This window comes from Struthio camelus, chromosome W, assembly GCF_040807025.1.
Source record: "Struthio camelus isolate bStrCam1 chromosome W, bStrCam1.hap1, whole genome shotgun sequence".
In the NCBI taxonomy this organism is placed as follows: domain Eukaryota; kingdom Metazoa; phylum Chordata; class Aves; order Struthioniformes; family Struthionidae; genus Struthio; species Struthio camelus.
The window spans coordinates 40,624,179-40,651,279 of NC_090981.1; the positions used below are offsets into that span (position 1 = coordinate 40,624,179).

Below are 27,101 nucleotides of genomic sequence, written 5' to 3' on the forward strand. Positions count from 1 at the left end.
TCGCCCTCTCCGGCCGGCGGGGCCGGGGGGCGAGTCCCGCCCCAGCGCGGAACGATCGCTCAGCCGCCCTGGCACCGCAGCCGGGAGGGATTCGCGGAAGCACCGAGGAAGAAGCGGGCGGGCGCAGGCGCTTCCGGCCGCCGCGGCGGGGCCGTTGGGACCGTTGGGCAGGCGGTAGGCGCGGCTCGCGCCGTGTCAGGCTCGCGCGGGCGGCGCGTCCCCCCCTCCCCCCCCCCGCGCCGGGCGGCGTCGTCCTGCGCGCCCCCCCCCCTTTCCCCCGAGCGGCCGCGGGGCGCGGTGGCCGCCTCGCCCCTCGCGGCGGCCCGCGCAGCCCCGTCCTCCGCCGCTCTGCGCCCGCGGCAGCGGCCGGCGGGCGGGCGGCTCCACAGCTAGATTGTCCTCGAAGCGGCGGTCGTGCCTCCCTGTCGGGCGTGTGGCGGGGCACCGGCCCGTCAGCGGCTCAGCCGGCGGCGGGGCCGGGGCGGCTCGGTGGGGCCGGGCGGCCTGTGGCGTTTGGTGGGAAAGGTCTAGTTACAGGTCTGTCACGGTTGTGGTCCGGCAGCAGCGTAGGTAAGAGCAAAGGCACAGACATGGATGACGAACCTGAAAGAACAAAACGCTGGGAAGGAGGCTACGAAAGAACATGGTAGGCCCTCCTTTTTATTCGTTAGCCTGTTCTTCCTTTTAAAAAAAGGTGTTCTTTTAGCCTTTGCAATACATCCCCGTGCAGGCTTTGTTTCAGTAGCGGTTTGTTTTGTGCAGGGAAATTCTTAAAGAAGATGAGTCCGGATCGCTGAAAGCAACCATTGAGGACATTCTTTTCAAGGCTAAGCGAAAAAGGTATTCTGTATCACCAAGAATATTTAGGAAATACTGTTTTGGTGAATTATAAGGTCTTTGTTATGAAACTGGATCCTTTAGGTAGACTGAGCATCTCAGCATGCCTGCAGTATAATTTTGGTCTTCACTCCTTCAAAACTTGAGATGCAGACCTCTGTCTGCCATCTGTTAGTTAAATCAGGAAGGAAACCCGAGATTTATTTTTATCTTGAGTTTCTTTTAAGAGTGAGTAGTCCAGGGAGTTTAGATCTTGATCTGATATGCTGTATGAAGTAGTGTAATTGCAATAATTGGACTGTGCAAAGAAAATCCTTTACCAATTTTCTCAAATGTACCAATCCTACTTTAAGCTGTTTATTGACCTGGTGGCGCTAGATTCTTGTTTTATGTCGTCAGAAGAATTGGTAGACAGAATCAGTATTTCTTTCACCTGTTACAGTAAAATGTTCAAATTTATGTGAACTTTCAAAGTTTCGTTAAACTTGGTCAAAAGAACTGTGCTTTGTTTTGTTTTCTGAGAGTCGTTGGATCTTATAATCTCCCCGTTTGTTTCTTTTCAATGGAAGTAAGCGTCCATGGTTAATGATCATTTCAAATGTGCTGGAACTGTGGGATTGGAGTCTGATTCAGGATCGTTCATTCATTTGCATCTTACTTTAAAACCTTCTGTGTTTTATTAGACTCTATGAGCACCATGGACAAGTTCGACTTGGAATGGTATGTTAATATCTTACCCTCGGCTGTTCTGTGTCCAAAACTACTTGGACTGAAGTAGTATGCCTACTTCAGTGGCAGTGCGGGATGTGAGGTGTTAATAGCTTTAGAGGTTGAGGTTTGGTTAGTTTCCTGTATCAGGACATGCTTTGCAGCTGCAGTCGGTTCGTACACATTCTTGCTGTTGTGTTTTCTCTGTGCAAACAGATGGGCATAGTTTTAAGTGAATTGTTAATTGTAATATTGCTTTATGAAATGTTGAGTTCCTCAGGTGAAGAAAGTAAATAAGTGCAAGCTATGATTATTTGGTAACTTCCCTTGAGAGCATAAGAACAGTGAGTATTAGTCACAAAAGATTCTTCTGCTTCATTTGGAAGGCAAAGTGGAACAATACTTGACTTTTCAGCTGCTTTTGATTGCATACCCTTAAAAGCTGTGGTTTGGTTTAGTATTCAAAGTTTTCCCTCTTTGACATAGGAAGTAGTTGCTATTTTAAGAAAATGAACTAATGAACCATTTGTTTAAACAATTGTTCTGTGGGTGATAAAACTTGATCTTTGTCTTAAATTGGGAACTTGTACCATTAGAATTGTTATTACGTTGCTACTGCAGATGCGTCACCTTTATGTGGTAATTGATGGATCAAGAACTATGGAGGACCAAGATTTAAAACCCAACAGGCTTACTTGCACTTTAAAGGTATTTGTGTACTCAGAAGTTTTCTCTTATTAATTCACTGTTCCTGTGCGAATCGTTTCCACGTTGCATTTAGAAGAATGGCAGTCTCCTGTGACTAGGTTACTTGCATAGCCTCGTTTCATCCCTACTTTTTTCCCTTGTTTATGTTGCTAGCCTATAATTTTCCTGCAGTAGTTTGACTGTGTTTTTTTTGAATAGTAGAGCCTGTGTAAGATGAGTCTGCCTTGCAGAATTGCTACTGTGTAGTGAGAGCAGTTCCTGAGGATGTGTTATGAAAATGTGATAAAGAAGTATATGGAAATGGAGCTGAAGTGTTGCCCATAATAAGGGATGGGAAGAGAACAACCGTACTTTCTTTAAACGTTTAGCAATGTTTATTTTTTCTCATGTTTGTGGCTTCATAAATTCTGATTTGAGTGGATGCTAGACAGGCTTTGCTGTTTCTAAATGTGGAGAAGTGAAATTGAATTCTGCAAATCCTATAGGATCTTCCTTTATAACATTAAGCATTGAAATCCTGGGTTTTGAATATTTGGTACAAATTAATGCTTTTTGGTGTATTTTAAAGCTGTATTTGAATTAGCACTCATCTAGAGTGTTAGTATATGAAGTGAGTAAAATGAGATTTCTTGAACTTGCTTTGCATAGATAATATAGGAAGGAGAAGAGTGAAAGGGCTAAAACGTCCTAGAGGAGAGGGAAGAGAGTGGTAGGGAAGGCTCACGCTCGCGCTCTCTCTTTTTAATGGCACTGAATGCTTGGCAAGTATTAACCACTTAATGCATGTGGAATGTGTCTGTATTTTTAACAGTCTTAACTCTTCTTTGTAGTTATTGGAATATTTTGTTGAAGAGTACTTTGACCAAAATCCTATTAGTCAGGTATGTACAACCATATGACAAACAAATTATTGTTACCACAACTGATTACAGAACTAAAACCTATTCTGAAGGCTCTAGTTTTGCTTTTATTTTTGACATATCTAGTAAACTGTTTTCAATTGATACGTTTCTTTCCCTCCCTTTCCCATCAGTCTGGTGAAGTTCTTGGTTTTTTGCATTAATTAGTGAAAATAGGAACACATCTATTCCTTTTTTTTTCCTAAATGTGAATCAGCACACAGAAGACTTGATTAGACTTTATTTCAGCATTTAGAATTTAGAAATAATTATTTTTGTGTTTTATGACAATGAAGATGCAGGAATGTACGTTAACTGACGCATAGCGTTGTGCTGTTGTTGTCACACTTATAAGAAAGCCTGCAGAGTTAGCGAATCGGTGCTTTGTCTTGTTTACTACTTATTTTTGGATCAAAAATATAAATCAAGTCGATTTTTATTTCTTAACAAAAATCTTATCTTTCTCTTTTCTTTTTCAGATTGGCTTAATTGTAACGAAGAGTAAAAGAGCTGAAAAAATGACAGAACTTTCAGGTAGGCGAGTAGTATTCTCTTTAAAATTGGAGTTCTGTTGTCGTCTCTTGTACTGTAAAGCCTTAAAAATTCCATCTGGATGACTATTGATAGTGAAGTACCGTTAGCATACTATTTTCAATTTAAAGGAGAAGTTGTTGCAAGTTATCTGAAATCGGAGTCTTTACTTCAATCAGTTTGGATCCAGAGCTGCCTTTGTGTGTTTGTGCCTGATCAAATGTTATCCAGGATTCAAGGGAAATATGTTTCGTCTCGCTTATAGTTAATATCTTACCCTGTTTGTGAACTTTGTGTTTGATGACATCTGTGTATTCTGTGAGATTAGACAAGATGTTAAGAAGCAAGATTTCTTGGGTTACTATATTCTGCCACTAACAAGTCATGTGGTTTCAGAGAAGTAGTTTAAATTCTTGTCTCTTCAGCCAGCTATAAACTGGAGCAAATTTATTGAGGAGTTTGAGGATCAATCAATGCTTGAATGGTACTTTGAGGATAACAGAGGAAACTAAACACTGTTTCTACTGAAACACTTTGAGACAGTTCACGCTGTGATTCTTTCTTTCATGTTAAGCGCTTAATAATATACAGCAGTGATTCTCTTTTTGACCTTTTGACTTTCTAACAATTGTGAGTGCCTGTAGAATAAATGTATTTCTGATAATAATAAACTGTTCTCCTACACTCTGACCAAGGGGTCAATTTGTGAGAAGCGGAGACCGACAGGTAACAGGTTGAAAGTTGTTGCTGTACAAGTGAAATCTATAAAATACATATTTTAAATATTTGTATTTTTTTAACTTGTTATTTCAGGTCAATGTTTTATTCCTGTACAGGTAACTCAAAAAAACACATAACTGCTCTGAAGAAAGCAGTAGATATGAACTGCCATGGAGAGCCATCTCTGTATAATTCCCTAAATTTGGCTATGCAGACTTTAAAGTTAGTATGTAAATAACTTTTGTTTTCTCTGTTTGGTTTCCTCAATCAGTATAATGCTAATGGTAAACTTTTTGGAGGGCAGCGATGGTTGTTTTAATTAGTGTCTTGCATTGTGCTGGCCAGAGTCTTTAAAGAAGGCTTTGCGTCCTTTTACGTTACAAGCTGTAAGAGGCTAACTTCTGCACTGCTATCATATTTGATAGTCTAAGACAAGACACTTCTGTTTAGAGATATACCTCTTATGAAAAGCTGCATCATATAAAAAAAAAAAAAGATAATTTTAAATTATATATGAATACAGTGATGAAAAACCTTACTTACAATTAAGTTTTACTGCAGGGCTAAGGTATGAGAGAGGGTGGAGTTGGGGACTAAACAAGGTAAGGGAACAGGAGAAGAAACAAAATTGAATCACAGTTTTCTGGTGAAGTTTTGATATACTTTGAAGAGATAGATTTTGGGTAGGCTAGACTTCTTAAAACAGTTTCATAAATTTTTGCCCTGTGAGGCACTGAGAGGGTAAAAACATTGGTGGGAGGATATACTTAACAAATAGTTATAGCTAGTAACACTGGCAGAAAAAATCTGGTAGTTAATGTCATAGAAAATTATTTGAACCTATAGTTGGAGAAGGGTTTTCAATTAAGAACTTTAAAGGGAAGGACAGTAGTTAAGAGTAGTAGATTTACCCCATCAACTGATCAGAGATGCGTGTTTGTTTTTGTTTTTTGTTTTTCTTCTTCTAAGAAGTTGAGAAGACTTACTGCATTGTTGCTAGTTTGAAGGTGAATTTTACTTGTGAGAGTATGGGTAAGGTATGGGGTAACTTAAACGTTACAGCAAGCAATCAGATGACGGACACAATTAAATGTTGCATGTTAGCTATCGTAAAGCTCTGACTTTATGGCAGAGGAAATCCTGGTTCTCAGAGAAGGATCTTACCACAGTCTTTCGTAAAATGTAGACGTCTTCATATCCTGTCTTCTTCTGACTTTAGTACATCAAAGTCCTTGAACTTTAGCCTAGTGTACATAGGTAATTTAACTGTATACTTTCTTTAGGCATATGCCAGGACATACAAGCAGAGAGGTTTTGATAGTCTTCAGCAGTCTAACAACATGTGATCCAGCCAACATCTATGATCTAATTAAGGTACAGAAGTGAAGTTTGACTACTGTTTCAAACCTCCAAACTATTAGACTAAAACCAGACAGTTAGAATGCTATAACCCGTAAATTTTCATTTAAAACTTTGCACCTTTTTACCATTTTCAGTTCTGCTGATGAATTTGAGTATGCTTTCTTTTTCCATGTGAAGTGTTTAAAAGCGGTTAAGATCAGAGTATCTGTCATCGGTCTAAGTGCTGAAGTTCGAGTTTGTACCGTACTTGCCCGAGAAACAGGTGGTATGTATCTGAAGTTTTGTAGTTACACTACTAATACAAGTTTAAATTTGAAATTAAGTAACTGGTTTGTCATATTCCCTTTAATGCATTTTTATTGTTTAAAGATAATTATTCTGTTGTGCTGGCAGAAAATTTAAGGGCTTCTCCAAGTTACGAAACGCATAACGTTTAATGAAGTAATTATCAGCTTGTAGCTGCTTCTTTGGAAAGAAGAAATATATCTAAAGCCTAGTGTTCTACGGATAGAGCTATATGATGTGGAACTCTAACGTGTTAACATCAATTACTCTAATAGTAACTCTTACAATGTAACTACTGGTAACGTTGGAGAAAAAGCTCTAGGCCTTCTTATGTAACTATCTAAACATTCTGGTGTATTTTTTATTTTATTTTTAGTGAAGGGTTGGCTACTTTTTAATATTTAAGTCATTGTTTTGTTATTTGGAGAAATATGTTTGTGTTACTTGCTAGGTTATAAATTAATAATCTGAGAGTAGGTCTTTTCTTTCTCTGTGACAGGAACGTACCATGTTATTTTAGATGAAACTCATTATAAAGAACTGCTGATGCATCATGTTAGTCCTCCACCTGCCAGTTCAAGTACTGAATGCTCCCTTATTCGAATGGGTAGGATATGGTTTTGTTAAATTCCAGGTGCAAGATTTAAGAGTCTTTTTCTCTCTTTGTGTCTTTTGTTTTGAAGTAATGCAGATGGTTAGAAGCACGTTAAAGGCATTGCACAATTGGTTCTTTTTGTTTTAACGCTTCTGTTTTGCCAGGTAGGTTTCAATTTGCTTAATGTTGTACCTGCAAAGTATTCAGCTTCTAAATAAAGTTAAGAATTAAAACAAATAAGACTCCACACTCAACTGCAGTTGGAAGCAATAAGATGAAATGACATTGCTTGTACAGTAATTGGTATAAATTTAGTGTTTAAAAACTTAAGGGTGAACAACAAGGTATTTTGTTTCTCCCTCTACTTATCTCTGTGAAAGGCAACTGTCATAAGCTTCATTTGCTGTAACAGCCTTCTGTTTTGCTATGTAATGGGTGTTTGTATGGAGCACTGTCATGTTTTTCCTTTCAACAAATGGACTGGGTGCCTTTTCTTCTTCTGGTGTACTTCTCATTAAATTTAAGCCTGACATTAAACCAGAGCAGAAACGCTAATGCCACTGACTAGAGGTTTTTGTTCTTACTTTCATCCATCTGTTTTCATAGACAAGATCGTATATATTTTTATACGTGAACTTGAATACTTAAGAGATTTGCTCATTACAGATAAAGCTTGAGCAACAGTAGGAAAAAAAAAAACGGCTCACTTGAGATAAGCTGTAAAAATAAATGGTATGTAAAGACTGGTGTTGTCTGTGGCCTCCATACGATGGATAAGACTATGCCCATTTTATACTGCGCTTGGAAGGAGAGTATATACTTAGTATATAAACATATTTTTTTCATTAGTTAAAAATTATTGTTCATGAGCACTCATACAGTGCTCTTTCTGCTTTCCTACCATTGCACATCATTTACTTTTTAATTGTTCTTCAGAAATTGGATTCCAGTGAACTAATCTTCCCATTACGTTTCTAAACAGACTTTTTTCCATTGGGGAAAATAAGTGAGGGATTTGGTGGTGGATATGTAGATAGAGACTTTTAGGAAGGATTTCCTACCTGGTAAGAGCATATTGCTTCTTGTAATAACAAAAAAAAAAAAAAAAAGATAGAAGTTAATGTTTAGAATAATCTTTGAACTTCTGCATTCAGTTAGAAACTGAAAGATTACTAGTATGTTTAAAGTTGGTAATATGGAATGTTTTTCTCTTAAGGTTTTCCTCAGCATACTATTGCGTCTCTATCTGATCAAGATGCAAAGCCATCCTTTAGCATGGCGTAAGTAGAGCTGATTAAAATCCAGTATTAGAATTCAAGGATAATCTAGTTATATTTAGAAAATCTGCTTTTTGGTGAAAATATGACAAAATAGCATGAAAAAGGACTAGCAACTAATATGTTGTGACTTCTCAGTAGTCTTGCTTTAACTTGCACGTCCTATACCTGGTCCTATGTGTTCTTCTCTTTTAAATACACTTTTTAAATTTTACATTGTAAAATTTTCGAAGGTAGTGAATGGCTTTTAGATTTCTGTGCAGTGACCAGAACACAAGGGTCCTACAAGGTATCTAAATTATTACCACCAATTTTACTAGCATTTTTACATTCAAGTATTTTCTTATCATTATAAAGATATACTCATGATAAAGAAGGATGTTGTCTGGAATTAAGTTTTTTATTTATTGCTTTACTGATGTGTAGTGATATTAAATGGAAGTTTAAAACACAGGCCTCAGTTTGATTAATATAACAGTGCTCTTCTCTGTGAAAGGAATCGTAGTCTTCAAGGCTGCTAGAGCAGCATGAGTTTTCAGAAGGAAACAATGTCTGCTGTTTGAGGGAATAAATATTAACGTGCCTCATAAAGTCAATACAGAATATTGGTGGGGAGTAGTAGTTTCATAACTTTATTTTTTAAAGATAACTTGATTCTCCTTTCCTTTATGTGGGGAGAATTTGTTTTTTGTTCTGCTTTGGTGGGAAAGTGTGGTCACTGATGTCTCACCCAGTCAATTGTTTTCTGATATGTCTATACACATAACAGGTACAGAAACTTTTTAAACAATGTTTGTTCTGAGGACTGTGTAGTGTTACCGGTATTACATAGTGTTACCAGTTATGTAGTATTACCAATATCGCCATTATTAATGGTGATATTTATACAGCTTGAGAGCATGCCATCATTCAGAAAATGGTACTGGTTTCTTCCTCCAACCTCCTCTCTCTCTCTCTCTCTCTCTCTCTCTCTCTCTCTGCTCCAGGCAATTGGAAAACAACAGTGAGCCAGGTCTTACACTGGGTGGATATTTCTGTCCCCAGTGCAGAGCCAAATACTGTGAACTTCCTGTGGAATGCAAAATCTGTGGTGAGTAGCAAGAATAGCTGAGCGGATGAATTATGTGCTAGTGATAAGATAGTTAAGGGGCAGGAAAACTTAACTGTGCAGGAACGAAGGTTTGAAATGTCGTGTTGGTGCAAGGACTCTCAGGATTCTACCTGTAGTGATAAAGCTATATCAGATTGTTAGTTGTAAACTGAAGTGGGCGTGTGTGGTTGGTTGGTGGTTGTTCCCCTGTCCTGAATTCCTTATGTATTCAAAACTGTTACTGTCAGGGGAAGGCTTGGGTGGATGGTATAAGTATATTCTGTTCAATTTCACAGAATACGTATTTTGCAATAGTTGTATCAAAGTTTTTTGCTACAACAAGAGGATCAAGATGATGAGGGAGAAACGCAGGAATTCGCATCAGTTTTTTCATACCAACAGTGGGTTAATTTCAGCAAGCTGATAGTGTACTTAGAAATCCTATATATCAGCAAGAGATTCCCCACAGCTGCAGCTGTCAGCAAAACATGAGGTTGAAAGTTTATGCTGCACATGAGTGAGTGACGAGCAAGTTTGTGTCAGCCCATGCTACATCATAAGCCTGCGAAGTAGGCCTATGGCACGGCTTGGCAGTATTACAGCAGGCTGCGGAATATTTTAATTGCAAATTTAGAATAAATATATAAATTGCCTATTTTTTTTATTTTAATTTATATTTGGATTTAATTCTGGAAATGATTACAGATTTGGATTATAGAAGCTGACAAGCCAATTTTTTTATTATTAAGTTCTGAAGCACTGACTTATTAAGCATGACTTTTCCCTTTTGCTGTTCCATTTTGTTTAGTTTATAAAAGCTTTTGAGGAAGTTCTGTCTTGTAATAATTCTGACGTCTCTTTATTTGCAGGTCTTACGTTAGTGTCTGCACCTCATCTGGCTCGATCTTACCATCACTTGTTTCCTTTGGATGCCTTTCAGGAAGTTCCCCTGGAAGAATATCAGGGGGAACGGTATGTAAATCCTATGTGTGATAATGAGTATACCTGTGGACCCTGTAGTCTTTTTCTTAAAGTAAGAGTAGCTGGCAGTAGCTTTTGTACTGTTGGTGGCACTGTTGAATGTTTTGGGGTTTTGGTCATCTCTGGTAGTAAAAAATGTTTGTAGTTTTCATTAGCAGTTATCCTGTGTGTTCAGCTGAATAGCTGAAATAATTCCTATACATTGTTATTATCTGTGAGATTAAAAACTTGTTTTAAAAACTTGTCACTTCTTTCAGCAAAAATACACAATTTTGCTTTGTAGGTATTGTCAAGGCTGCCAGGGAGAAATGAAAGATCAAAATGTAAGTATATTGAACTGTTGAAACTTGCATTGAGAGGAGTCAGAAGCAGAGATAATCTTTTAGGGGAGTCTTTTTTTTTTTTTTTTTTTTTTTTTAAGGCCGGAGAAATCTCTGTGGCAGTTTCTCTGGTGGCTAGATAGAGTTTTCAGTCATACAGTTTTGCCTTTTAAACTAGATGCTTTACGTGTGCGGGAAGGGATTGCTCATGGAGTTGCATAAATAAGCATGCACTGTTAGCCACTTTATCTACAGCAACTCAAGCTCAGCACTTTAGGTGTTTGGTGTTAGCTGTTAGAACCCTTTATTCGGTTGGGTTTCTGTGATGTGATGTGTTTACGTTATCTTGATGACACAGCTACTGCCCTACTGTAATGGTGATATTTTTCTTCTAATTTATTTTTCAATCTTTTCTACACAGGTTTATGTATGTAAAGTATGTCAGAATGCATTTTGTGTGGAATGCGACTTGTTTGTTCATGATTCTCTGCACTGCTGTCCTGGCTGTATTCACGAGCACCCTACTCCTGCATCTGTATGATGCTTTCTCTTTTTGGGGGTTGTCATATCTGTTTCATTCTTGCATGAATCTGTTGTGTTTATTCAGCCATCGCTTTCACTGAGGCACATCAAAACAAGAAGGAAGGCCTAGATGAATACAAAAGGATAAACGCTGTCCTGGGAGCAAATTTAATTTTTATATAAGGTGTGAATGATTTTTTTTTTACTGTTAATATATTCATGGCTCATCTGTATTGGATTTGTTTTCTTTGTTCTTGTTTGAAAGGCTCTGATTTTTTTCTGAGTATTGTGGGTAGCATGTAAATTTGTAAATGTAAAAGTGATAAAATTGGTTTGTATGTTAACGCGATGATTTACGTTTGTTTCATTGTTCGTTTAAAAAAAAGCCTTGAAAATATATTTCACGCATTAATTATTATAAGCTCTTGTTTTAAGTGGAGGGTGAAGTGTTCTGTTAAATCCTATAGAGCAGAATATTTTTGTATAAAGTTAACAAAGAAATCGTTGAGCAATTAGTTGGAAGGCATTTCAGAAAGAATTAAAAATACAAGCTAGCAAAAAAGTAACCCCCGACTTATGCAATTCCCCATTTTTTTTTATATTTACTACATACAAAAAACCCATATTATTTTCCCAGTTTTCACAAGCAGTTTTTGTTTCAAACCCTTTAAATATGCAAATTCTCTCTTGTTAACCTAGCTCCTTATGTGCTTAGTCTAAGGTTTATGCCCGCTGGCTGGCCAGGAAACAGGAATTCTGCTGTATTTGGGGCTGGGGGGAAGGAGGGTTTCACAATCTGTGTGTGTTTCTGTGCAGAATGAAACAAAAACCTTTATAAACCCTTTGTGGAATCATGTGATTGCAGTGCCTGTTAGCCTGATGACTGGGTTATTTAGCTGAGATGTAGGTAATGCGTATACATAAGGCTGTACCGAAGAACTAGCAGAAAAAGGACAAAAAGGGTTTTGATGTGGTTTCATAAGCCGTTCCAAGCCAGAGGAATGCCATAACCATTTGGCTCTTAGTTATTCTGATGTGAGTGACAGTCCCATGGCATGATGTTTTCTAACAGTATTTTTGCCTTCACAATCAGCATTTCCCGGGGGGAGGAGGAGGTGAGGGAAGGTTTTGACACACAATTTTAATCTATTCTAGCTTTTTCACTTGCCAGATACCAAAGTAATACAATTGGAAGTAAAAGTTGTGTGTATTGTGCGTGGCTGTATACTCCATTATCTGCTTGCGATCTGCATAATAATTTTGCTTGTCCTTTTTCTCTTGTCTCATTGAATAGAAAGATCAGTTCAGACTAGGTTCTGAAAAATGACTATCAAGGCGCTATTTCTCTGATATGTAATGAAATTTAGCTGTGGCCTTTGAACTTAAAGCAACATGAGGAAAATGTGTCCTCCTTCTGTACTCTTTTCGGGATTCACTGGATCCCGGTTCTGTGCTTGTGGGAAGATACTACCCACTTAATTCTTGTGTATTTCTTCTTTACTGGATCTGCCACAAGGTTAGTCAATCAGTGAGGTTATTAACAGGCCTATGAGAAATTCTTTTATTTCCTGAAGGTGTTGCATAATCGGGTTCACACAAGAAATGTTAAGAGAGGAGGCAAAAAGACAAAAACATCCTGTAGGGCTGGGGGAAAAAATACTATAAAGAGAAGTTTGAAGCTGAAGGCGCATTGGGACAGAGCACTGCTGTTCACTGCTATGAGTTGGATTTCTGAAAGGTAAGGGCCCTTGCTTTATCGTGGACCTTGAAGGAATAAAAGTTGCAACCTGAATTAAGTCCTAACTGATTACCAAGACTATAAATGTTGCAAATATATTTTAATATAAGTAAATGTTTGGTTTTATTTTTGCTTGACAGCCGTAATTCCAAGAATTGGAGTGGGATCCCATTCTGCCTAGTGCACCATTAAGAACAGTGTTAATTGTAGCCTGTGCAGACTCCTCACTGAGGGAATGAGGGTATAGGCATCTTACCAAAAAACTCAACAAATTTGAACTAGAGTCAATGTTTGGTGCTTAAGAAAAGTATATATGATCCCTATAGCGCAATTCTTAAAAGTAATTTTTCAAAATCTAATAGAACTTGAAGACTTACTCCTTTGGATTTAGGGGGAGTTTTGCAGCACTTTCTTTTTGTCTAGGGATTTCATAGCCCTTAAATTATTTAACACATATTTTACTATGAGAGGGGATTCAGGTAGCGTGATTTCTACAAACAGCAAGAAAGAGTTCAAAACAGCCTGGAAATTTTGAATTTAGGATCATTTGGGTACGTGTTTTAAATCCATTCAGGTCCCTCAATTATTTGAGAAAACAAACCAAAGCTCTTTGGAGGTTGGAGGAGAGCAGAAATTGGCTATTACGTATGTCAGAAAACTAAACTGCAGATATCTTGGCTGCCATCCAAACCATCATGCAGCAAAATGGGACATTCTTACGGTTTTCCTGTCACTGAGTACTAGTAGCAAGAACAAAAAGCTATTGCTTCTGTAAGAACAGTTAATTTGAGAAGCCAAGCAGAAATGGTAATGCTTTAATAAAGCCACTTTATTGGAGAGAAATATTAACAGTCGAAGTTTGGCAGTAAATGCCATGGGCAAATTCATTTCATTTTGAGATGATGAAATTCCAGTTCTTTTTGATGAAGGATGATGTAATTTCTGCTAGTCGCTACTTATAATAAAAATAGTGTATATTAAAATATAATGCAAGAAAACAATTGCTTGCTTCCATTTCTCATTTCCGCTTCACATCTTTCATTTGGAAATGAGTATTTGAATATATTTCTAAAATATATTTATTTTTGAATGTGTTTATATTTGGGTGTAAATTTGAAATATGCTAGTAGTATCCAGTCATGGTTTTGGGATGGAAGAACAGAGATAGATAATAATGAGGTGTATCAATTTACCTAGGCCGTTCCAGGTTTTCAAGCTATTGCATGAAACTCTTATGTTGAGCGACTGACCTGTGTGATCTTGGGCAAGTCTCCTCACCTGCTCATGCCTCTTCTTCCTCTCTACTGTCCTATCTTCAGTTGTAAAGGCTTCAAAATAGCATTTTTTGCTTTTTGCACAGAACAGCAAGGGCAGTGAGCAGCGAGGGTTAGGAGTGGTCTCTATTTGGCCAGTAATATTTAATAATATACCTGTTTATACGGACTCAGCTTATTTTATATTCCTTTACCTTTTCAGAGTAATGTGGAATCAAGTGCTTATAACTTGGAGAAGTTGCATTGTTAGTGTAATAGATATGATGACTACGTGATATCTAGAAGATGCAGGTAATACAATTTGGTAGCCTTCCTTGTTTTTTCGGAAAATGTCTGCCAAAGAGAACCCTACAGTGGAGGTGGATGATGATAAAGATATGTGAGCTGAATCCTTCTGTATTGCAGGCTCATTTCTCTCATCTAAATTTGGATTTTCACAAGTTAGCAAAAAACATGGAGGCAAAATTCCAACAAATCCGTGATCAGCTGCAAGATGGTTATAACCCTGCCATGAGAAGTGAACGCAATAGATTAAAATCTTTCTTGTCCTATAAAGCTTATTCATGGTCTCAGACAGAAATGGCAGTTGCTGGGTTTTATCACGAGCGTTGAATCCCATGTGCAGTGTTCCTGCTGTGGATTAGTTTTACTTGCCACCAAAGTTAGATGTTCCCCATATGAACAACACAAGAGATTTTGTCCCACTTGTGAACTTGTTCTTGGCGAAGAGGTGGGTAATATTTCAAAGTATGGCATACGTGTTCAGAATTTGGCGAAGAACTCAGCAGAGCATATGTACTGATACAACGAGGAGGAAGCAAGACTTCAGTCCTTTGATGGGTGGCCGTCCTATGCCAGAGGAACACAGCCCGCTTTGCTTGCCAGAGCTGGATTTTTCTTTGCAGATAACTGAAAATGATGCTCAGAAAGATTTCCGTTTTGATTTATGAGACAGCGCAGGTTGGCTTACAATATTTAAATGGATGCAACAGTTGCAGGGTCTGGATTTTTTTTTATAAGCATGTAAAGTCTATATAATAATTTCAATCTCTGAATTTCAGTTCTTTTTTTTTTTCTTTTTTCCCTGGAATGGCAGCATTGGCAAGGGCAGAACCTTTATTTTTATTACTCTCACTTACAAATTGTTCATGGCATATGGCTCAATTTGGTTGCCTTTGGTTCATTTCAGCAATTTCAGTTCATGTTGACTGATGAAATTTAGAGGCATTTCCCCTCCTACCTGTATAGCCAGGACTACTGGTCGTGCTGTGACTTCATACTTCTGTTTCAACATTGAATGGAACAAGAAATTTGTTAGAAGTTACCGTGGTTACAGACGACATAGCTGACCCTGTTGAGAAATATGCTCTGAGCCAGAACTTAGAAACTCTGGCAGAAGCACCGCTTTAGAGAGCACGGTGCAGAGAGTCTCAATGGCTCTACAGGAAGTTAGCGTGGGTTCAGAAAGGATGTTTAGGTCCAGTTCAACTTGGCCTAAGTTAACTTGAACTGCAAGTATTGACTTGCAGTCAAGTCTGCATGGTGTAACCTGAATGTCCCTTCACCACCCTCCAAACGACCCTTTTTAGTCTGCTATCAGACTGAGGATTTATTCATTTATTGATGCTGTGCTGGTATCAACACTAATATTCTTTCCAGACCTTGGAACACTAGGGATCATGGTAGAGAAATACCAGAATGTCTCTGCATAGAGTTAGGTCAGGTCCAGCAAGCTTTTTAAAAAGCTCAAGTTTATCACTTAATATATAAGTTTTTTATTTGCTGTACACAAGCTAACCTCACATATAACCAGATGGGTGCTGAGCCGACTGAAAGGATGATGAAGAGAGGCTGTGGGAGCTGGCTTACCCGGAAGGAGTGGTAGCACTTTTTGCATTATTTAGAAAATCTCAGGTTCCTATTAGTCCAGTTTAATGGATAGTTGACTGTATCTGACTTTTTGTGTACACAATCAGCAGTTCTGTAGTTTTGTCATGTTAATGTCATCCCTTCTTCAGGCATAACACTTGTTGAAAGCCAGTGTCTTCAAGAAGCAAAGAGCTTGACTGAGCAACTTATGAAGGCTTACGATGATAGTAGCTTCAGCAAATTGTTCTGCTTTGGAAATACAACCCATTTTGCCATTAATTTTCAAATTACTCTATGGGGACCTGTTAATTGTCTCAAAGCCAATGACTGGCTGATCATTGGCTGTCAATGATCAGCCGATAGAGCAGCTCTTTCTTCATGAAGTCCTTGAGAACCTCAACTGCACTATTGCTCTAGAAGGTGAAGCAGGAAGTGGAAAAACTGCATTGCTCAGGAAAATAGCTCTTCCTTGGGCCTCAGGCTGCTGCCTTGTTCTGGCCAGGTTTAAGTTTGTATTTTATCTCTCCCTGAAGTCAACAAGATCAGATCGGAGCGTGGTTGATGTTATATGCAAGCAATCGGTAGGATTTATGGGATCATTAAAAGAAACAACCCTAAGAGACATAATTCAGCCACTGAAAAAACAGGTCTTATTTCTTTTGCATGACTATAGTGATATGAATTCAGTTCCCATAGTTATTGAAGAACTTATACAAAGGAGCCATCTCTACCAACGTTGGGTGTTGCTGTCTGTACTAACAGGACCAGAGAAATCCACAAGTATGCAAATACTACTCTAAGTATTGTGGAGTTTCCGCTGTCCAGCAATATATATGTAGTAAAGAAATTGTTCCCGTACACTATCGTCCTTGTGGAGAAGCTTCTCTTTAGGCTGCAGGCCGAAAAGTCCATGCAGACTGTTCTAAAGACACCACTTTTTATGGTGATTCTTGCTATGTATTGGATACAGCACCCAAAGGGAAATACATTCAGTGATAGGGCTATTTTTAAAGCTTACCTGCTCTATAACTTCCTAAAGTACAGGGAAGAAAGGGAACGTGTACTGGCTATGTTTTCCTCATGTGGTGAGCTTGCCTTAAGGGATCCGTTTTGACTTCACTGAATGTGATCTCACTGAAGCAGGCGTTGATGGAGATGAAGCTGTTAAATTGGGTCTACTGAGCAAATTCACTGCCCAAAGGCTTCATCCAGTTTATAAATTATTTCATCCCTTGTTCCAGGAGTTTCTTGCAGGGCGAAGAGTGAGCTCCTGGATTCTGATGTAAAAGAAAAACTGGAGAGAGGGCTGCACTACTTGCAGCAAATCGACACGTTCAGAAAAGCTGCTGGCTGCTGTTATTTTTTGTTAGTTGATGCTTGCAGCTTTCCTTCTAAAGCAGTCCCCCGGATCATATCCTATTTATTTAACTTGATCAACTGCAAGAGCTCATTGGAAAATCAGTCAGAAAATGATGAACATCTGCAGCACCATTCAGACCTTGCACTAATGATGTACTCAGTTGACCAGTTAAGGTTTCTTAGTCCCCAGCTCCTCCTTTCAGTTTTCATTGTGTTTTTACTGAACTTTGCAACCTCTGTAGCTTAAGAGAGTAATACTGTTCCTGCGTGTGCCCCAATCATTTTTCAGTTCCTAACAGGAGAAACATTTCATTAACTTGATTTGTGTCACCAAATGCATCTGTGTTGAAGTTCCTTGGGGACTACCCAGAACGCCTGTCTTTACCCAGTAGTTTTCAGGTCAGGGTACATAGAAGTAAACATGGACGAAAATGTAGTATGTCTGTAACATATAGCAGGTGCTATAATGTATAGCAGGTGCTATTCCTCACTGGAGGTTCCAATAACTAGTCGGGATTATGCTCCTGCGTTTACACTTCTTAATGACACAGCGCAAAGGATAGAAACACAGGAAGGTGGAATTAATGGGCTCTCTAATTCTAATTCCCTTTATCTTCCTGTTCCCTAGGTAGTTGACAATCGTGTATTTGTGAATTCTTAGGCTGTCCTCTCTCATATGTGTTTCAGGTGGCAGGCACTCATTCTATCTTAACAGGTTTCCATTCTGAGCCCTAATTTCAAACTACTAGCCCTAATACTGCTTTCTGATCTGAAAGGTGTGTGTCACTTGAGAGGCAGAATCACACTTCAGCAGCGGGAACGCTGCTCTATCATTGAACAGCAACAGAGGACAAGCTAATAAACGCTGCTGGCTATGTGTTTTCTGCTTGGGGTGCTTTGAGTGAGTCTGCACTGGGCTTTCAAAACGGAGGAATACTGGACAGGGTGCATTGCAGGGGCACCTGTGGGGTTCTGCCAGGCTGCACGTGTGGGTTGCAAGCAGCAGAAATAGCAGCAGAGGATGAGTTGGCAGGGAAAGGCAACGGTGCCAGCAGGACAGGAAGCAGGCATCAGAAGGGAAGGGGAGGCAAGGCTGTGGGGAGGTGCAATAGTGAAGCTCAGCTACAAAAAGCTTGGCAAATTGTCAGAGAAACAAACGGATTAAGCTGATCAAACCAGTTTCATTGTACGTTTGTCTTTGATTTCTTCACTGAACTACTTTTTTTCAAATTTGGACAAATTTATCTGCCTGGAGGAACTGTCAGTGCTCCGATGTGACAATTGCAACATATTTTATAACAATACCTGAGGGCTTCAAAAATCTCTGTAACATGAAGAACTTGTTGATCAACCAAGTGAAGTTTGAAAACAGTTCTAGGCTGGGTAAGGTGCACTTGAAAACTTTTAAGTTCTGTGTTTCATTAGAACTTGTTAATACTTAGTAGCAGTTTTAATTTCTTAATAGGTGCGTAACCTCTCTCTGAGCTGACTTCCCTTTGCCTCTGCCTTGCATTTTTTTTGCTGTGATCTTAATCACCCCAACAAAAAAGAGCTGAGTATTTTAGGGAAATAAATAAACCTTGGGTTTAGTGCTGTAACTTGGGTAAGTCAGTCTGGAGCAATCATCAGCTGCACTTTGCTATTTGTTTCAGCAGAGTGAATATTTGTCCGTCTTGGTGCTCACAATCTGCCAAACTTTGGCAGAGAGAGCGAGCACAACTGGGAACTCAGTTCAGACCACGTGCATAGCAGCTCTGATAAGTCAGTGAGCAGGTCACGACTTCTGTTTCGGCTGTCTTATTCCAGAAAGAAGCTTACTTTTCAGTTCAAGGCCCCTAGGTAACTAATTTTTTGTATGTTGTTATAACAATTACCCATCCGTACTGGAAAATGTACATACAGTACAAACCAACAATATTCAGTGAGCTGTACACTCGACATCTGGCCAATTGATAGCACTTTACAGTGTACCTAATAACTGCAGGAAGGTGTTTAAAGTGTGTTAGTCACAGTAAATGTTGGAAAAACTATAGAGTGTTTTTCATATGTGAAAGAAAATGGAATCTATAGGAATTTGCTTTTAATTTAAGGCCAGAACAATTCATAAGGATTCTTGTTATAAAATAAAAAACATCTGATTTATACAAGTGGTGAATGTAAACGAAAGAAGATTCTGGTTGCTCTTCTGAGTGATAAGACAGGAATCACGCTGCGGCTTCCATTTGTCTTTGTATCTTTGTATCACACTTTCTTTTGCTGGGATGGAAGATGCATCCTTCTGTAGGATAGTTCACCGTATAGCTTTTTTTTTCCCCGATTCTTTATTCACTGTACAATGAATCTTCTGTTTTACAACACTTTGTTTTGTAGCTGAATTAATTGAGAGTTTCCAAGACCTCTGTTTCTCATCTGGACTACTCTGGCTACTTTGATTCTGCATCCTTTCTGGCTGCACTTTCTTCATGCAAGAAATTAACAGAAATCAAGTTAATCCGATCGTTTTTTGAGAGAACAATACTTGCTTTCTTTAGGTAGGACAGCTATTTAATATAAAAAAAAAAACAAACCCTAATCTGTTAAATCTTAGTAGTTTAAAGAAACTACTAATTTGAAGTTGCAAGTATGATAATACAGACTTTTTTTCCTCTCCTAGCGGTTGCTCTGCCCAGTTTTGTCCAAAGTGTTAAGATCCAAAGTGTTGGATCTGAACAGTCCATTTTCTGAGAACAAGGAAGCTTCTGAAATTTTTGGTTTGTATCTATCTTCCTTTTCTGCTCATCTCATTTGTTGCATTGACAGAATTATTTTGTTTCAAATCCTTCTGGAAATCTCATTAAATGCCAGTGCACCAACAATGCTGTCTTTTGTCCAGCGTGTTTCTCGACTGCCTGGCCTTGTGACAATAGGAATGCTGGGGTGGCTAATTGATGCAGAGGCCCTTAAAATGTTTGATATCATGAAAGAGCAGCATCCCCAGTCCAGGAGTTTAAAATTATCCTGACAATGGCTCTTGCTGTTTTCACCAAGTATTCAAGACTAGAAAAGTCTGAAAGTGTTGGGTTTTTTTCACCTGTATTATGAGTTAGACACCTGCATTGCAAATAAACATATACTGTAAAATTTTAACTGAGATGAAATATGTCAGTCTCTTCTACAGCCGTGTTTGTTAAGACAATGTGAAAGGATCACAGAACTGAAGATGGGATTAATGTTGGAAAACTTGACTGGCTTTGCAAGTTTATTTATAGATTGCACCTAAGTGATAGCTTTCACAGAAGAATGAAGCTTCCTTAACTAGTACAATTTTGCTTAGAGCCCGTTTATTTCTATTGTTTTGCTTGCAATGAAATCAGTGACATGACTCTTCATCGTGAAATAAAAAAACATAAAACCATTTATAGTCATGATTGCATTAAAAACACTATTGGACACCAGATTTCACTAGCTCTAAAAACCGATGACGGTGACTTTCTGTAACTTAATGCCAGATACTAGCACATACCTCATTTACAGAGGGACGTTTATGGGAGGGACAATTTATGCTTCTTTCTTTAGCAATTGCTAAAACTACTAAATAACAGTTGCTGAACTGTTGACTTAGAACCTTTGCATCACTGCAAAGCAGAGCAGTCTTAGTTTACTTTATCTAGGCAATGAAAGAAAAGCCTTCAACGTGGCTTAGGAGAGTTAAGACTTCAGTTTATGCCTTTCTCTTTTCGCTCGACTATTTGTGGGAAAATTATTCTTCTGAGGTTCACCACCACAGGGAAAGGACTGAATACAGCAGAATTCAGGCCCATATTTGGCTAGTTTACCTGAAATGCAAACTGCTGCTGCTGCTAACTAAATCATTGTCTAGTTTTGTGGCTGCAGCCTTCATTCTACAAGAGTTAAGACTGAAAGGGCTCAGGTATAAATTCATACTTTCTATTACCTTTCCCTAGCCTGATTTTTTCTGTGTTGGTTTTAGTATGGTACCATAGGAGTAGTTAAAAAGGCCACACAGCAAAAACTTGCTGTCATATTTCAGCAACTCATATAGCAGAAAGACTTTTATGGAAACTAAAAAAACAATTACACAAAAAAACCACCCCTAAATTCAAAGTTTGAAAGTAAACTTTATTCACAGTGAAACAAAGATTAATTTTTCTTGAGTTCAGCTATCATTCAGGATTCTGATCCTAACCATAAAAATAGGTATCTCTTTTAATATGGTGGTGTACTATTTTCCAGGTCATTGCCATCAGCGGCTACAGTAACATACACTGCTGCCCTACTGTGTCTTGGCAGAAAATACTGTACTTGCTTGTTCTATTGAAAAGCACTGGGATTGTAATTCAGATCAAGAAATTTAGATCAAAAGTCTAAGGAGTACAAGATAAAATAGTTACAAGAGGTGTTAAATTGAGGAATGAAAGAAATCTAGCAAGTATTTTTTTTTAATTCACATTAGGCTTAAAATTGTTTCAAGGAGCTAAAGAGCATTTTATTGCTGCAGTACTTACTAAATATACGTTTGACTGGAGGTCTTTAAGAAATAGTCTGTTTCAATGCACATAGAATTACTAGTCTCCAGTAATTTGTCTACTAGTTATCACTATTAACAAAACGTTAAGGTTGTCTTGATAAAATTCTGCTCTTCACCATCAACCAATTCACAAGTGATATACCCCTCTCCGTGGGAGAGATCTGTACCTGGCTGTAAAAGAGAAACAGAAATTAAGTCAGTACTTTTTTTTTTTTTTTAAACACAAATAACTCATCTGCACAGCAATGAGATGATTGTCAAACTCAGAAAAAAACAGTAAGGGACAGAATATAGTTTTGTTCTGTAAGGAACTGAACACATATTGGAGAGTTCTAAACAAATAACTTTGGATAAAAGCACAGACAAAAGTAACGCGCAGGAAATAATTCAAAATAGCAGGGAATAATTCAATGGAATATATAAATTAAATGTGATCTTGTCCTGAAAACAAAACTTAACTAGACTTCCTTCTTCATAAAGAAGTAGTTGTTTCTGAAGATGCGTACATAGCTGTGAAAACTGCATTTCACTTAACATCTTATTTTCAAAATCGCTCATAAACAGATAATTAAGACAGCTACTTTAACTAAGTCAGTCAACTGCCTTGTTAAATCTGATGTAGAGAGATAAGAAAACACTTTCCTTCTGTATGGCCAGGAAAATACTATTCCGTTGCTAGTAAGCAAGAAGGGATCAATAGTAGCAGAAACTGAGGCATGAGAGCAGCGGCAATTCTTGGAGCCCAAAGTGTTTGAATATGGATGTCAAACTCTCTAAGAGCTTGTGACACAAACTGTAATTTCAAACAAATTTATCAGCTAACAGTGTATCTTTCTATAGCACAAAATTACAATACTTACAATCCTTCAAGGCAGTGATGGATATTCAGTTATTTAGAATGGGGTTCTCTCTCTAGAGCAGCTTCCATTCGACTCTGCTTTAAACCCTACAGGATGCAATTTAACAAAATCCTGTTTTTACTAACATGAAAATAAAAGCTTAAGCCACAGAATAAAAACATTTTAGGACTTTTTTTTTTTTTCAGTCCTTTACAAATCAAGAGTAGCTTTTAAATCTTTAGGGATATCAGAACTGGAGGATTAAAAAGGATAGATGCCAAACTGTACGCCTTCATCATAATCAGTGTCTCTGCACAATAATTTCAGATCAGTATTTGGTGTACAATGAAAAATAAACTAAAGAAATCCACAGTTATGTAATCTGTGGCAAGACATTCCAAAGTTAGTCTTCTGAAAAAATCCTAAACAGCCACGGTCCCATTCCCCAACCTCCCCAATGCCAGCAGTTGAATTCCTTCTGTAATTTTCTTCCTTAGTAAGTAAGCGTATAAAGAAAACAGAAATCAATCCTCTGTCATAGATTTTTCATAGCTACACTTGCAGCTCATGCCAGACATCCACAATTGCCTGAAACAATTATTAAAGAATGAAGTCTTTTCAAAAAGAAAATCCAAAGGAAACTATTGAATAATAATAATAATATTCAGATTTACACTACTTGTCCACAAAACCAGAACTGCTTGTTTCAGGGCAGTCACACTGGCTCTACCAGGGCCTAACAGGACACCTGTGGAACAAAGACCTAAACCAACGTTGACCGTACGTACCTGTGTGACTTATGTATGTGACTTAAGGAGAAAAGCATCTTCGCCTACTCAAAGATGAGAATACTTACCCTTAAGTCTAGCTAGCGTGTTAGAATAACAAACAAACAGGGCCAAAACCCAACATTCCCCGTTAACTTTTTGCTGAAAGCAGCAGCAGCGACACTAGAGCAAGATTACAAAGACATTTCAAAATAGAAGTAGCACATACCAGGTAATACCCAGTGTGATAGCCACTCATGTACCAGGCTATCAACATACTCCCCAGTGCTTCATCGTCCTCAGGAGAATCTGGCCCCATAGGTGGTGGAGGAGGAATCAGCTAAGAAATTACAAAATAAAGTGTGAGTTGTGTTTCAGTGGGGCACATTCTGGGTTAGGTAGCAACCAAATCTAAGTGATCAACACATACAACTGAAAAACAAGAACATATCCTCAAAACAGTCTTTAAAAGGCAGTCAGATAAGAGTTGATGTTTTCTGAAAACACTTAGTTGCCAAAGCCTGGGAGAAATAGGTTTCTTGTAGCTTGACTGTTTACATAAGTTTTATTTAGGAAAAATAGTTGCCTCTATCGGTGAAATGCTGTTAATCAAGTGAAAGGTATACAACCCATTTAAGAATTTATTTCTCTTCATACAGATGATTTTTCTCTTAATATTCTTACTAACAGCTTTGCTGTCACAAAAAATGAGTACATGTCATGCTTTACACATTCGATTCCTGTGATACTGTAATTGAGTGCATGGACAGTACCCAGAAAATACACTCCAATAAATGCGTTCTAAAAACACAGCAGACCAGTACATTCCGCTAGAAAACTGGAGATCAGCAATACCTATCTGACATTTTCTCCTCACTCTGCTATCACTTACCGGTGGTCCTGTTGGGAAGGGTGGGGGCCAGCATGACAAAAATGGTGGAGAGGCACTGAATTTTGATCCAAGCTATATTGAAATAATTGAATAGTGCGAGTTAAAAAAATGTAAGGCGTTAGGATTTTATTTAAGAGAATTATTTGAAACAAACCATAAACCCTAACGAAAGGCAACGTATCACAACAATTTAATGAAACAGCAATAAGAACACACAGTAGCTAATTATTTCAGGTCAGTATTCCCTGACTGGAGAAGTAAAACTTACATTACTTATGCCATTGGAGGTCAAGGAACTGAAACAGGGTACTATTTAATATAAGCATTTTTGTTTTCTAAAGAGAGAGAAGTCTGTGGTTGCACTCTCATGTGAAGAAACTTTATATTCTCCGCTGGCAGATAACTTCTCCATTCCTGTGTGTCTGGGGACACATGCTGACTAAATTCACTTCTATGTTTAAACATGGAACATGCCACTTCCATTATGCTCATGTGCATATTTCTTTAATATGAGCATAGATACAAAACTGTTAGATGCAAGAGAAACATAAAAGAAAGCCTTACATAAAAATCTTGCACAAATGGCAATATTTAGAAAACAACATGCAATGTTTAGCTGCACTATTGTTTAGACCTTTACACAGTGAATGCTGCAGAGCGGAACCCCAGCCCTGGTGAGTCAATAGAGAAGCTACAGCTGACAGCGACCTTCTGCGACAGTGGGACATCACTATCGCTGCCTACAGTGTCACGTGTAGTAGTGAGATGTATGAACTGGCTTGTAAATGTGCATTTTAAAGCATCAACAGTACAGTTATTAACAGCACCATCACTGTCCAGGGCACAAAATCCCTCCTTTAAGTTACATTTTACAGTCCAGATAATAAAACTTGCACCAGACCACTGCAAAGCAAATGTTACCTAGAAAGAACGCTTTCTCACTAGACAGCAACTCTGCGGAGGGTCTACACCGTGGCCAGATATTAGCAAATTCTGTACTTGTAAGTTCTAATAGGCATACCTGTATATACGTAACTGGATTTTGTAAGGAAGTCTCAAAAAGCTAGAATTTAGTTTCTAGACAGCGTAAATATCCTCCTATTGTCTCACGACTGAGACAGTAGAATTAACAGTGGTATAGGATTTATTTCTGATAAGGCTGAGCTTACCTTTCCCAGGCCTGGAGCTGCAGGGGGTATGGGAAAACGTGAGTTTCGAGGAGAGAATCTAGCTTTTGCGCAGTTTTTGTTTCGAGGTGACTGGGAAGATTTTTCACTTTCATCTGTTGAATATTGAGTCTCATTCTCATTCTAGAAGACCAAGACATGTTTTTATGACATACATTAAACAGCAATCTACAGCAAGTAGTTTCAGTGTAAAACTGTACTTGGAAAGCCCTGTCCACATCTTTCCCTCTCTCTAGCCTCCCAGTTCTATTGTCAGTTCTCTAGACCACTCGGGAAGTACCCGACAATCTTATCATCTTCCTTGCTCATCATTTTAGCCATGTTATCTTTCACTTACAGGTTTCTTCACTGCCCTCTCCCTTTCATCCATATTGAATTCAAGTGGATGCTTTCATTCCCTCTTTTAGTTTGTGTCCCTTCACAACAGAAATGTGTTTTGATTCTCACATACCCTGTCTCACCACTGCAGTGGTAGCAGAAATACTCAAAAAGTTGACTCTCCTGCTTTCTCTTTCCTTTTCAGTGGAACAAAAAAGTGTCCTCTCACCTCCCCAGAATTCCCCATCTCATTTACTGTTTCATCGTTGGCTGGAGGAAGTAAATCAGAGAGGTTCTGCTCTTCCTTATTTCCATATCCAGTGTAAATGACAACGCATGTCCCCCTCTTCTGATTAATTGAGGCAATAGTTGCTAGGTATACATTGCCATCCTCAGACCAAACAGCGTTACAGCTGTCACCAACTTTCCACTGGAACAGAAGCGAGAGAGGCTGGTAAGAACCTGTACCAAGGATCACGGAAAAAGATGCCTTTTTGCAAACATAACTTTTGCCCCCAACCTTGAGAAATATGCCTCTCATTCAGAAAGATTCTTCCTTTGTATATAGCTAAAGTGCTCAATATAACAGCTTCCTATAAACAAGATCTAAAGCACTACTGCACCCACATTTTCAAGAGGGAGAAAAAGCTACTTTTTAGTACAGCCAGAAACAAACACGCAGAACAGTCATTTGAATTTACAGCTGAGGTGACCTGTTTTGATAGCGTTGTGTTGCTTTTCTTTCTACTTCGGTTTTTTTTGTTGTTTTTTCTCTTCGTCCCCGAGCACTGCTCCTGCTTGTCCGAAGGCTCTGAACACTCCCCGTTCTTCAAAGCATTCTTCAGAAGAAAGAAAAACAAAGAAAGCCCGTGAGCTATTGCCTGATATCCAGCTACTGCATGGATTTACAGCAGAGCTACGAGAGCAGTCAAGGGGCAAAGCGGGAGCACGCCTCAACATTGTGTTTTTGCCACACTGACGGATTTTTTTTTTTTTAAGACATCGCTATGTTTATACGTGTATCTCTGAGTAGTCCCTGGTAAGCCCCCCGCCCCCTGCAGTTAATTGGCTCAACTTTGGGGTTTTTTTTTCTCATTAGAGGTAAGTACCAAAGCACGAGGGTGGCCACCGGCACCGCCCCGGGGAAGAGCAGCGCGGGCCGCCCCTCAGCCTCACCTTGAAGGAGGCCACGGCCTTGTCGTACGCCTTGATGAGGGCCGTGTCGTCCCACATGTCCGAGTCGTCGCTCTGCGGAGGCCACACACCGCTTTACCGCCGCTCCGTCCCGCCTTCCCCCCCCCACCCCGTCCCGTCCCGCCGAGCCCACGCGCGGCGCCCCCGTCCCGCCGCCCCACCTGCCCAGCGCCGCGCCGGAACAGCACCGTGTCCGCCATGGCCAGGCCTGGCCCGGCCCGGCCGCCCACTGCGCACGCGCGGCGCCGGCCGCTTCCTGCGCGCGGGCCCCACGCAAGCGCCGCCGAGAGGACGCGCCCGC

At 39.1% G+C, this 27,101-nt stretch overlaps 2 protein-coding genes across 13 annotated transcripts; one reads left to right on the top strand and one right to left on the bottom strand.

Annotated features, from left to right (window-relative positions):
• Nucleotides 1-32: 32 nt before the first annotated feature.
• On the top strand, nucleotides 33-21,334 carry LOC138064162 (general transcription factor IIH subunit 2). 11 transcript variants are annotated; one of them, XR_011137451.1, is made up of 19 exons: nucleotides 336-646; nucleotides 763-840; nucleotides 1,521-1,557; nucleotides 2,167-2,253; nucleotides 3,084-3,134; nucleotides 3,632-3,686; nucleotides 4,520-4,625; nucleotides 5,687-5,777; nucleotides 5,943-6,030; nucleotides 6,550-6,657; nucleotides 7,862-7,925; nucleotides 8,909-9,012; nucleotides 9,882-9,984; nucleotides 10,277-10,316; nucleotides 10,735-11,019; nucleotides 12,410-12,573; nucleotides 14,050-14,138; nucleotides 14,253-19,606; nucleotides 19,729-21,334. XR_011137451.1 is itself a non-coding variant. In XM_068925579.1 (16 exons), exons 2-16 carry the CDS (start codon nucleotides 591-593, stop codon nucleotides 10,852-10,854), a joined length of 1,188 nt encoding a protein of 395 aa, XP_068781680.1. In that variant the 5' UTR covers nucleotides 33-174; nucleotides 563-590; the 3' UTR covers nucleotides 10,855-12,389. The 11 variants fall into 11 exon arrangements, 1 of the variants encoding a protein (XP_068781680.1); XR_011137454.1 differs by having other exon boundaries at nucleotides 19,446-19,606; XR_011137458.1 differs by adding an exon at nucleotides 33-174 and having other exon boundaries at nucleotides 563-646; nucleotides 12,410-19,606.
• LOC104152978 (survival motor neuron protein) lies at nucleotides 21,174-27,101 on the bottom strand. Of its 2 annotated transcripts, XM_068925581.1 has the most exons (9): nucleotides 26,962-27,101; nucleotides 26,783-26,854; nucleotides 26,320-26,445; nucleotides 25,836-26,036; nucleotides 25,271-25,411; nucleotides 24,102-24,173; nucleotides 23,439-23,549; nucleotides 22,464-22,549; nucleotides 21,174-21,774 (listed from the first exon to the last, which is right to left on the bottom strand). In XM_068925581.1, the coding sequence occupies exons 1-8, from the start codon at nucleotides 26,998-27,000 to the stop codon at nucleotides 22,493-22,495; spliced, it is 819 nt and encodes a 272-aa protein (XP_068781682.1). In that variant the 5' UTR covers nucleotides 27,001-27,101; the 3' UTR covers nucleotides 21,174-21,774; nucleotides 22,464-22,492. The 2 variants fall into 2 exon arrangements, with proteins under 2 accessions (XP_068781682.1, XP_068781681.1); XM_068925580.1 differs by lacking the exons at nucleotides 21,174-21,774; nucleotides 22,464-22,549 and having other exon boundaries at nucleotides 22,641-23,549; nucleotides 26,962-27,058.

Coding starts and splice junctions, on each gene's coding strand:
- LOC138064162 (XM_068925579.1), top strand. CDS start 591: ATGGATGACGAACCTGAAAGAACAAAACGCTGGGAAGGAGGCTACGAA. Junction 841..1,520: donor TTCAAGGCTAAGCGAAAAAG/GTATTCTGTATC, acceptor GTGTTTTATTAG/ACTCTATGAGCACCATGGAC. Junction 10,317..10,734: donor GAGAAATGAAAGATCAAAAT/GTAAGTATATTG, acceptor TTTTCTACACAG/GTTTATGTATGTAAAGTATG.
- LOC104152978 (XM_068925580.1), bottom strand. CDS start 27,000: ATGGCGGACACGGTGCTGTTCCGGCGCGGCGCTGGGCAG. Junction 26,037..26,319: donor ACACAACGCTATCAAAACAG/GTCACCTCAGCT, acceptor CTTCTGTTCCAG/TGGAAAGTTGGTGACAGCTG. Junction 24,174..25,270: donor CAGCTCCAGGCCTGGGAAAG/GTAAGCTCAGCC, acceptor ATTTCAATATAG/CTTGGATCAAAATTCAGTGC.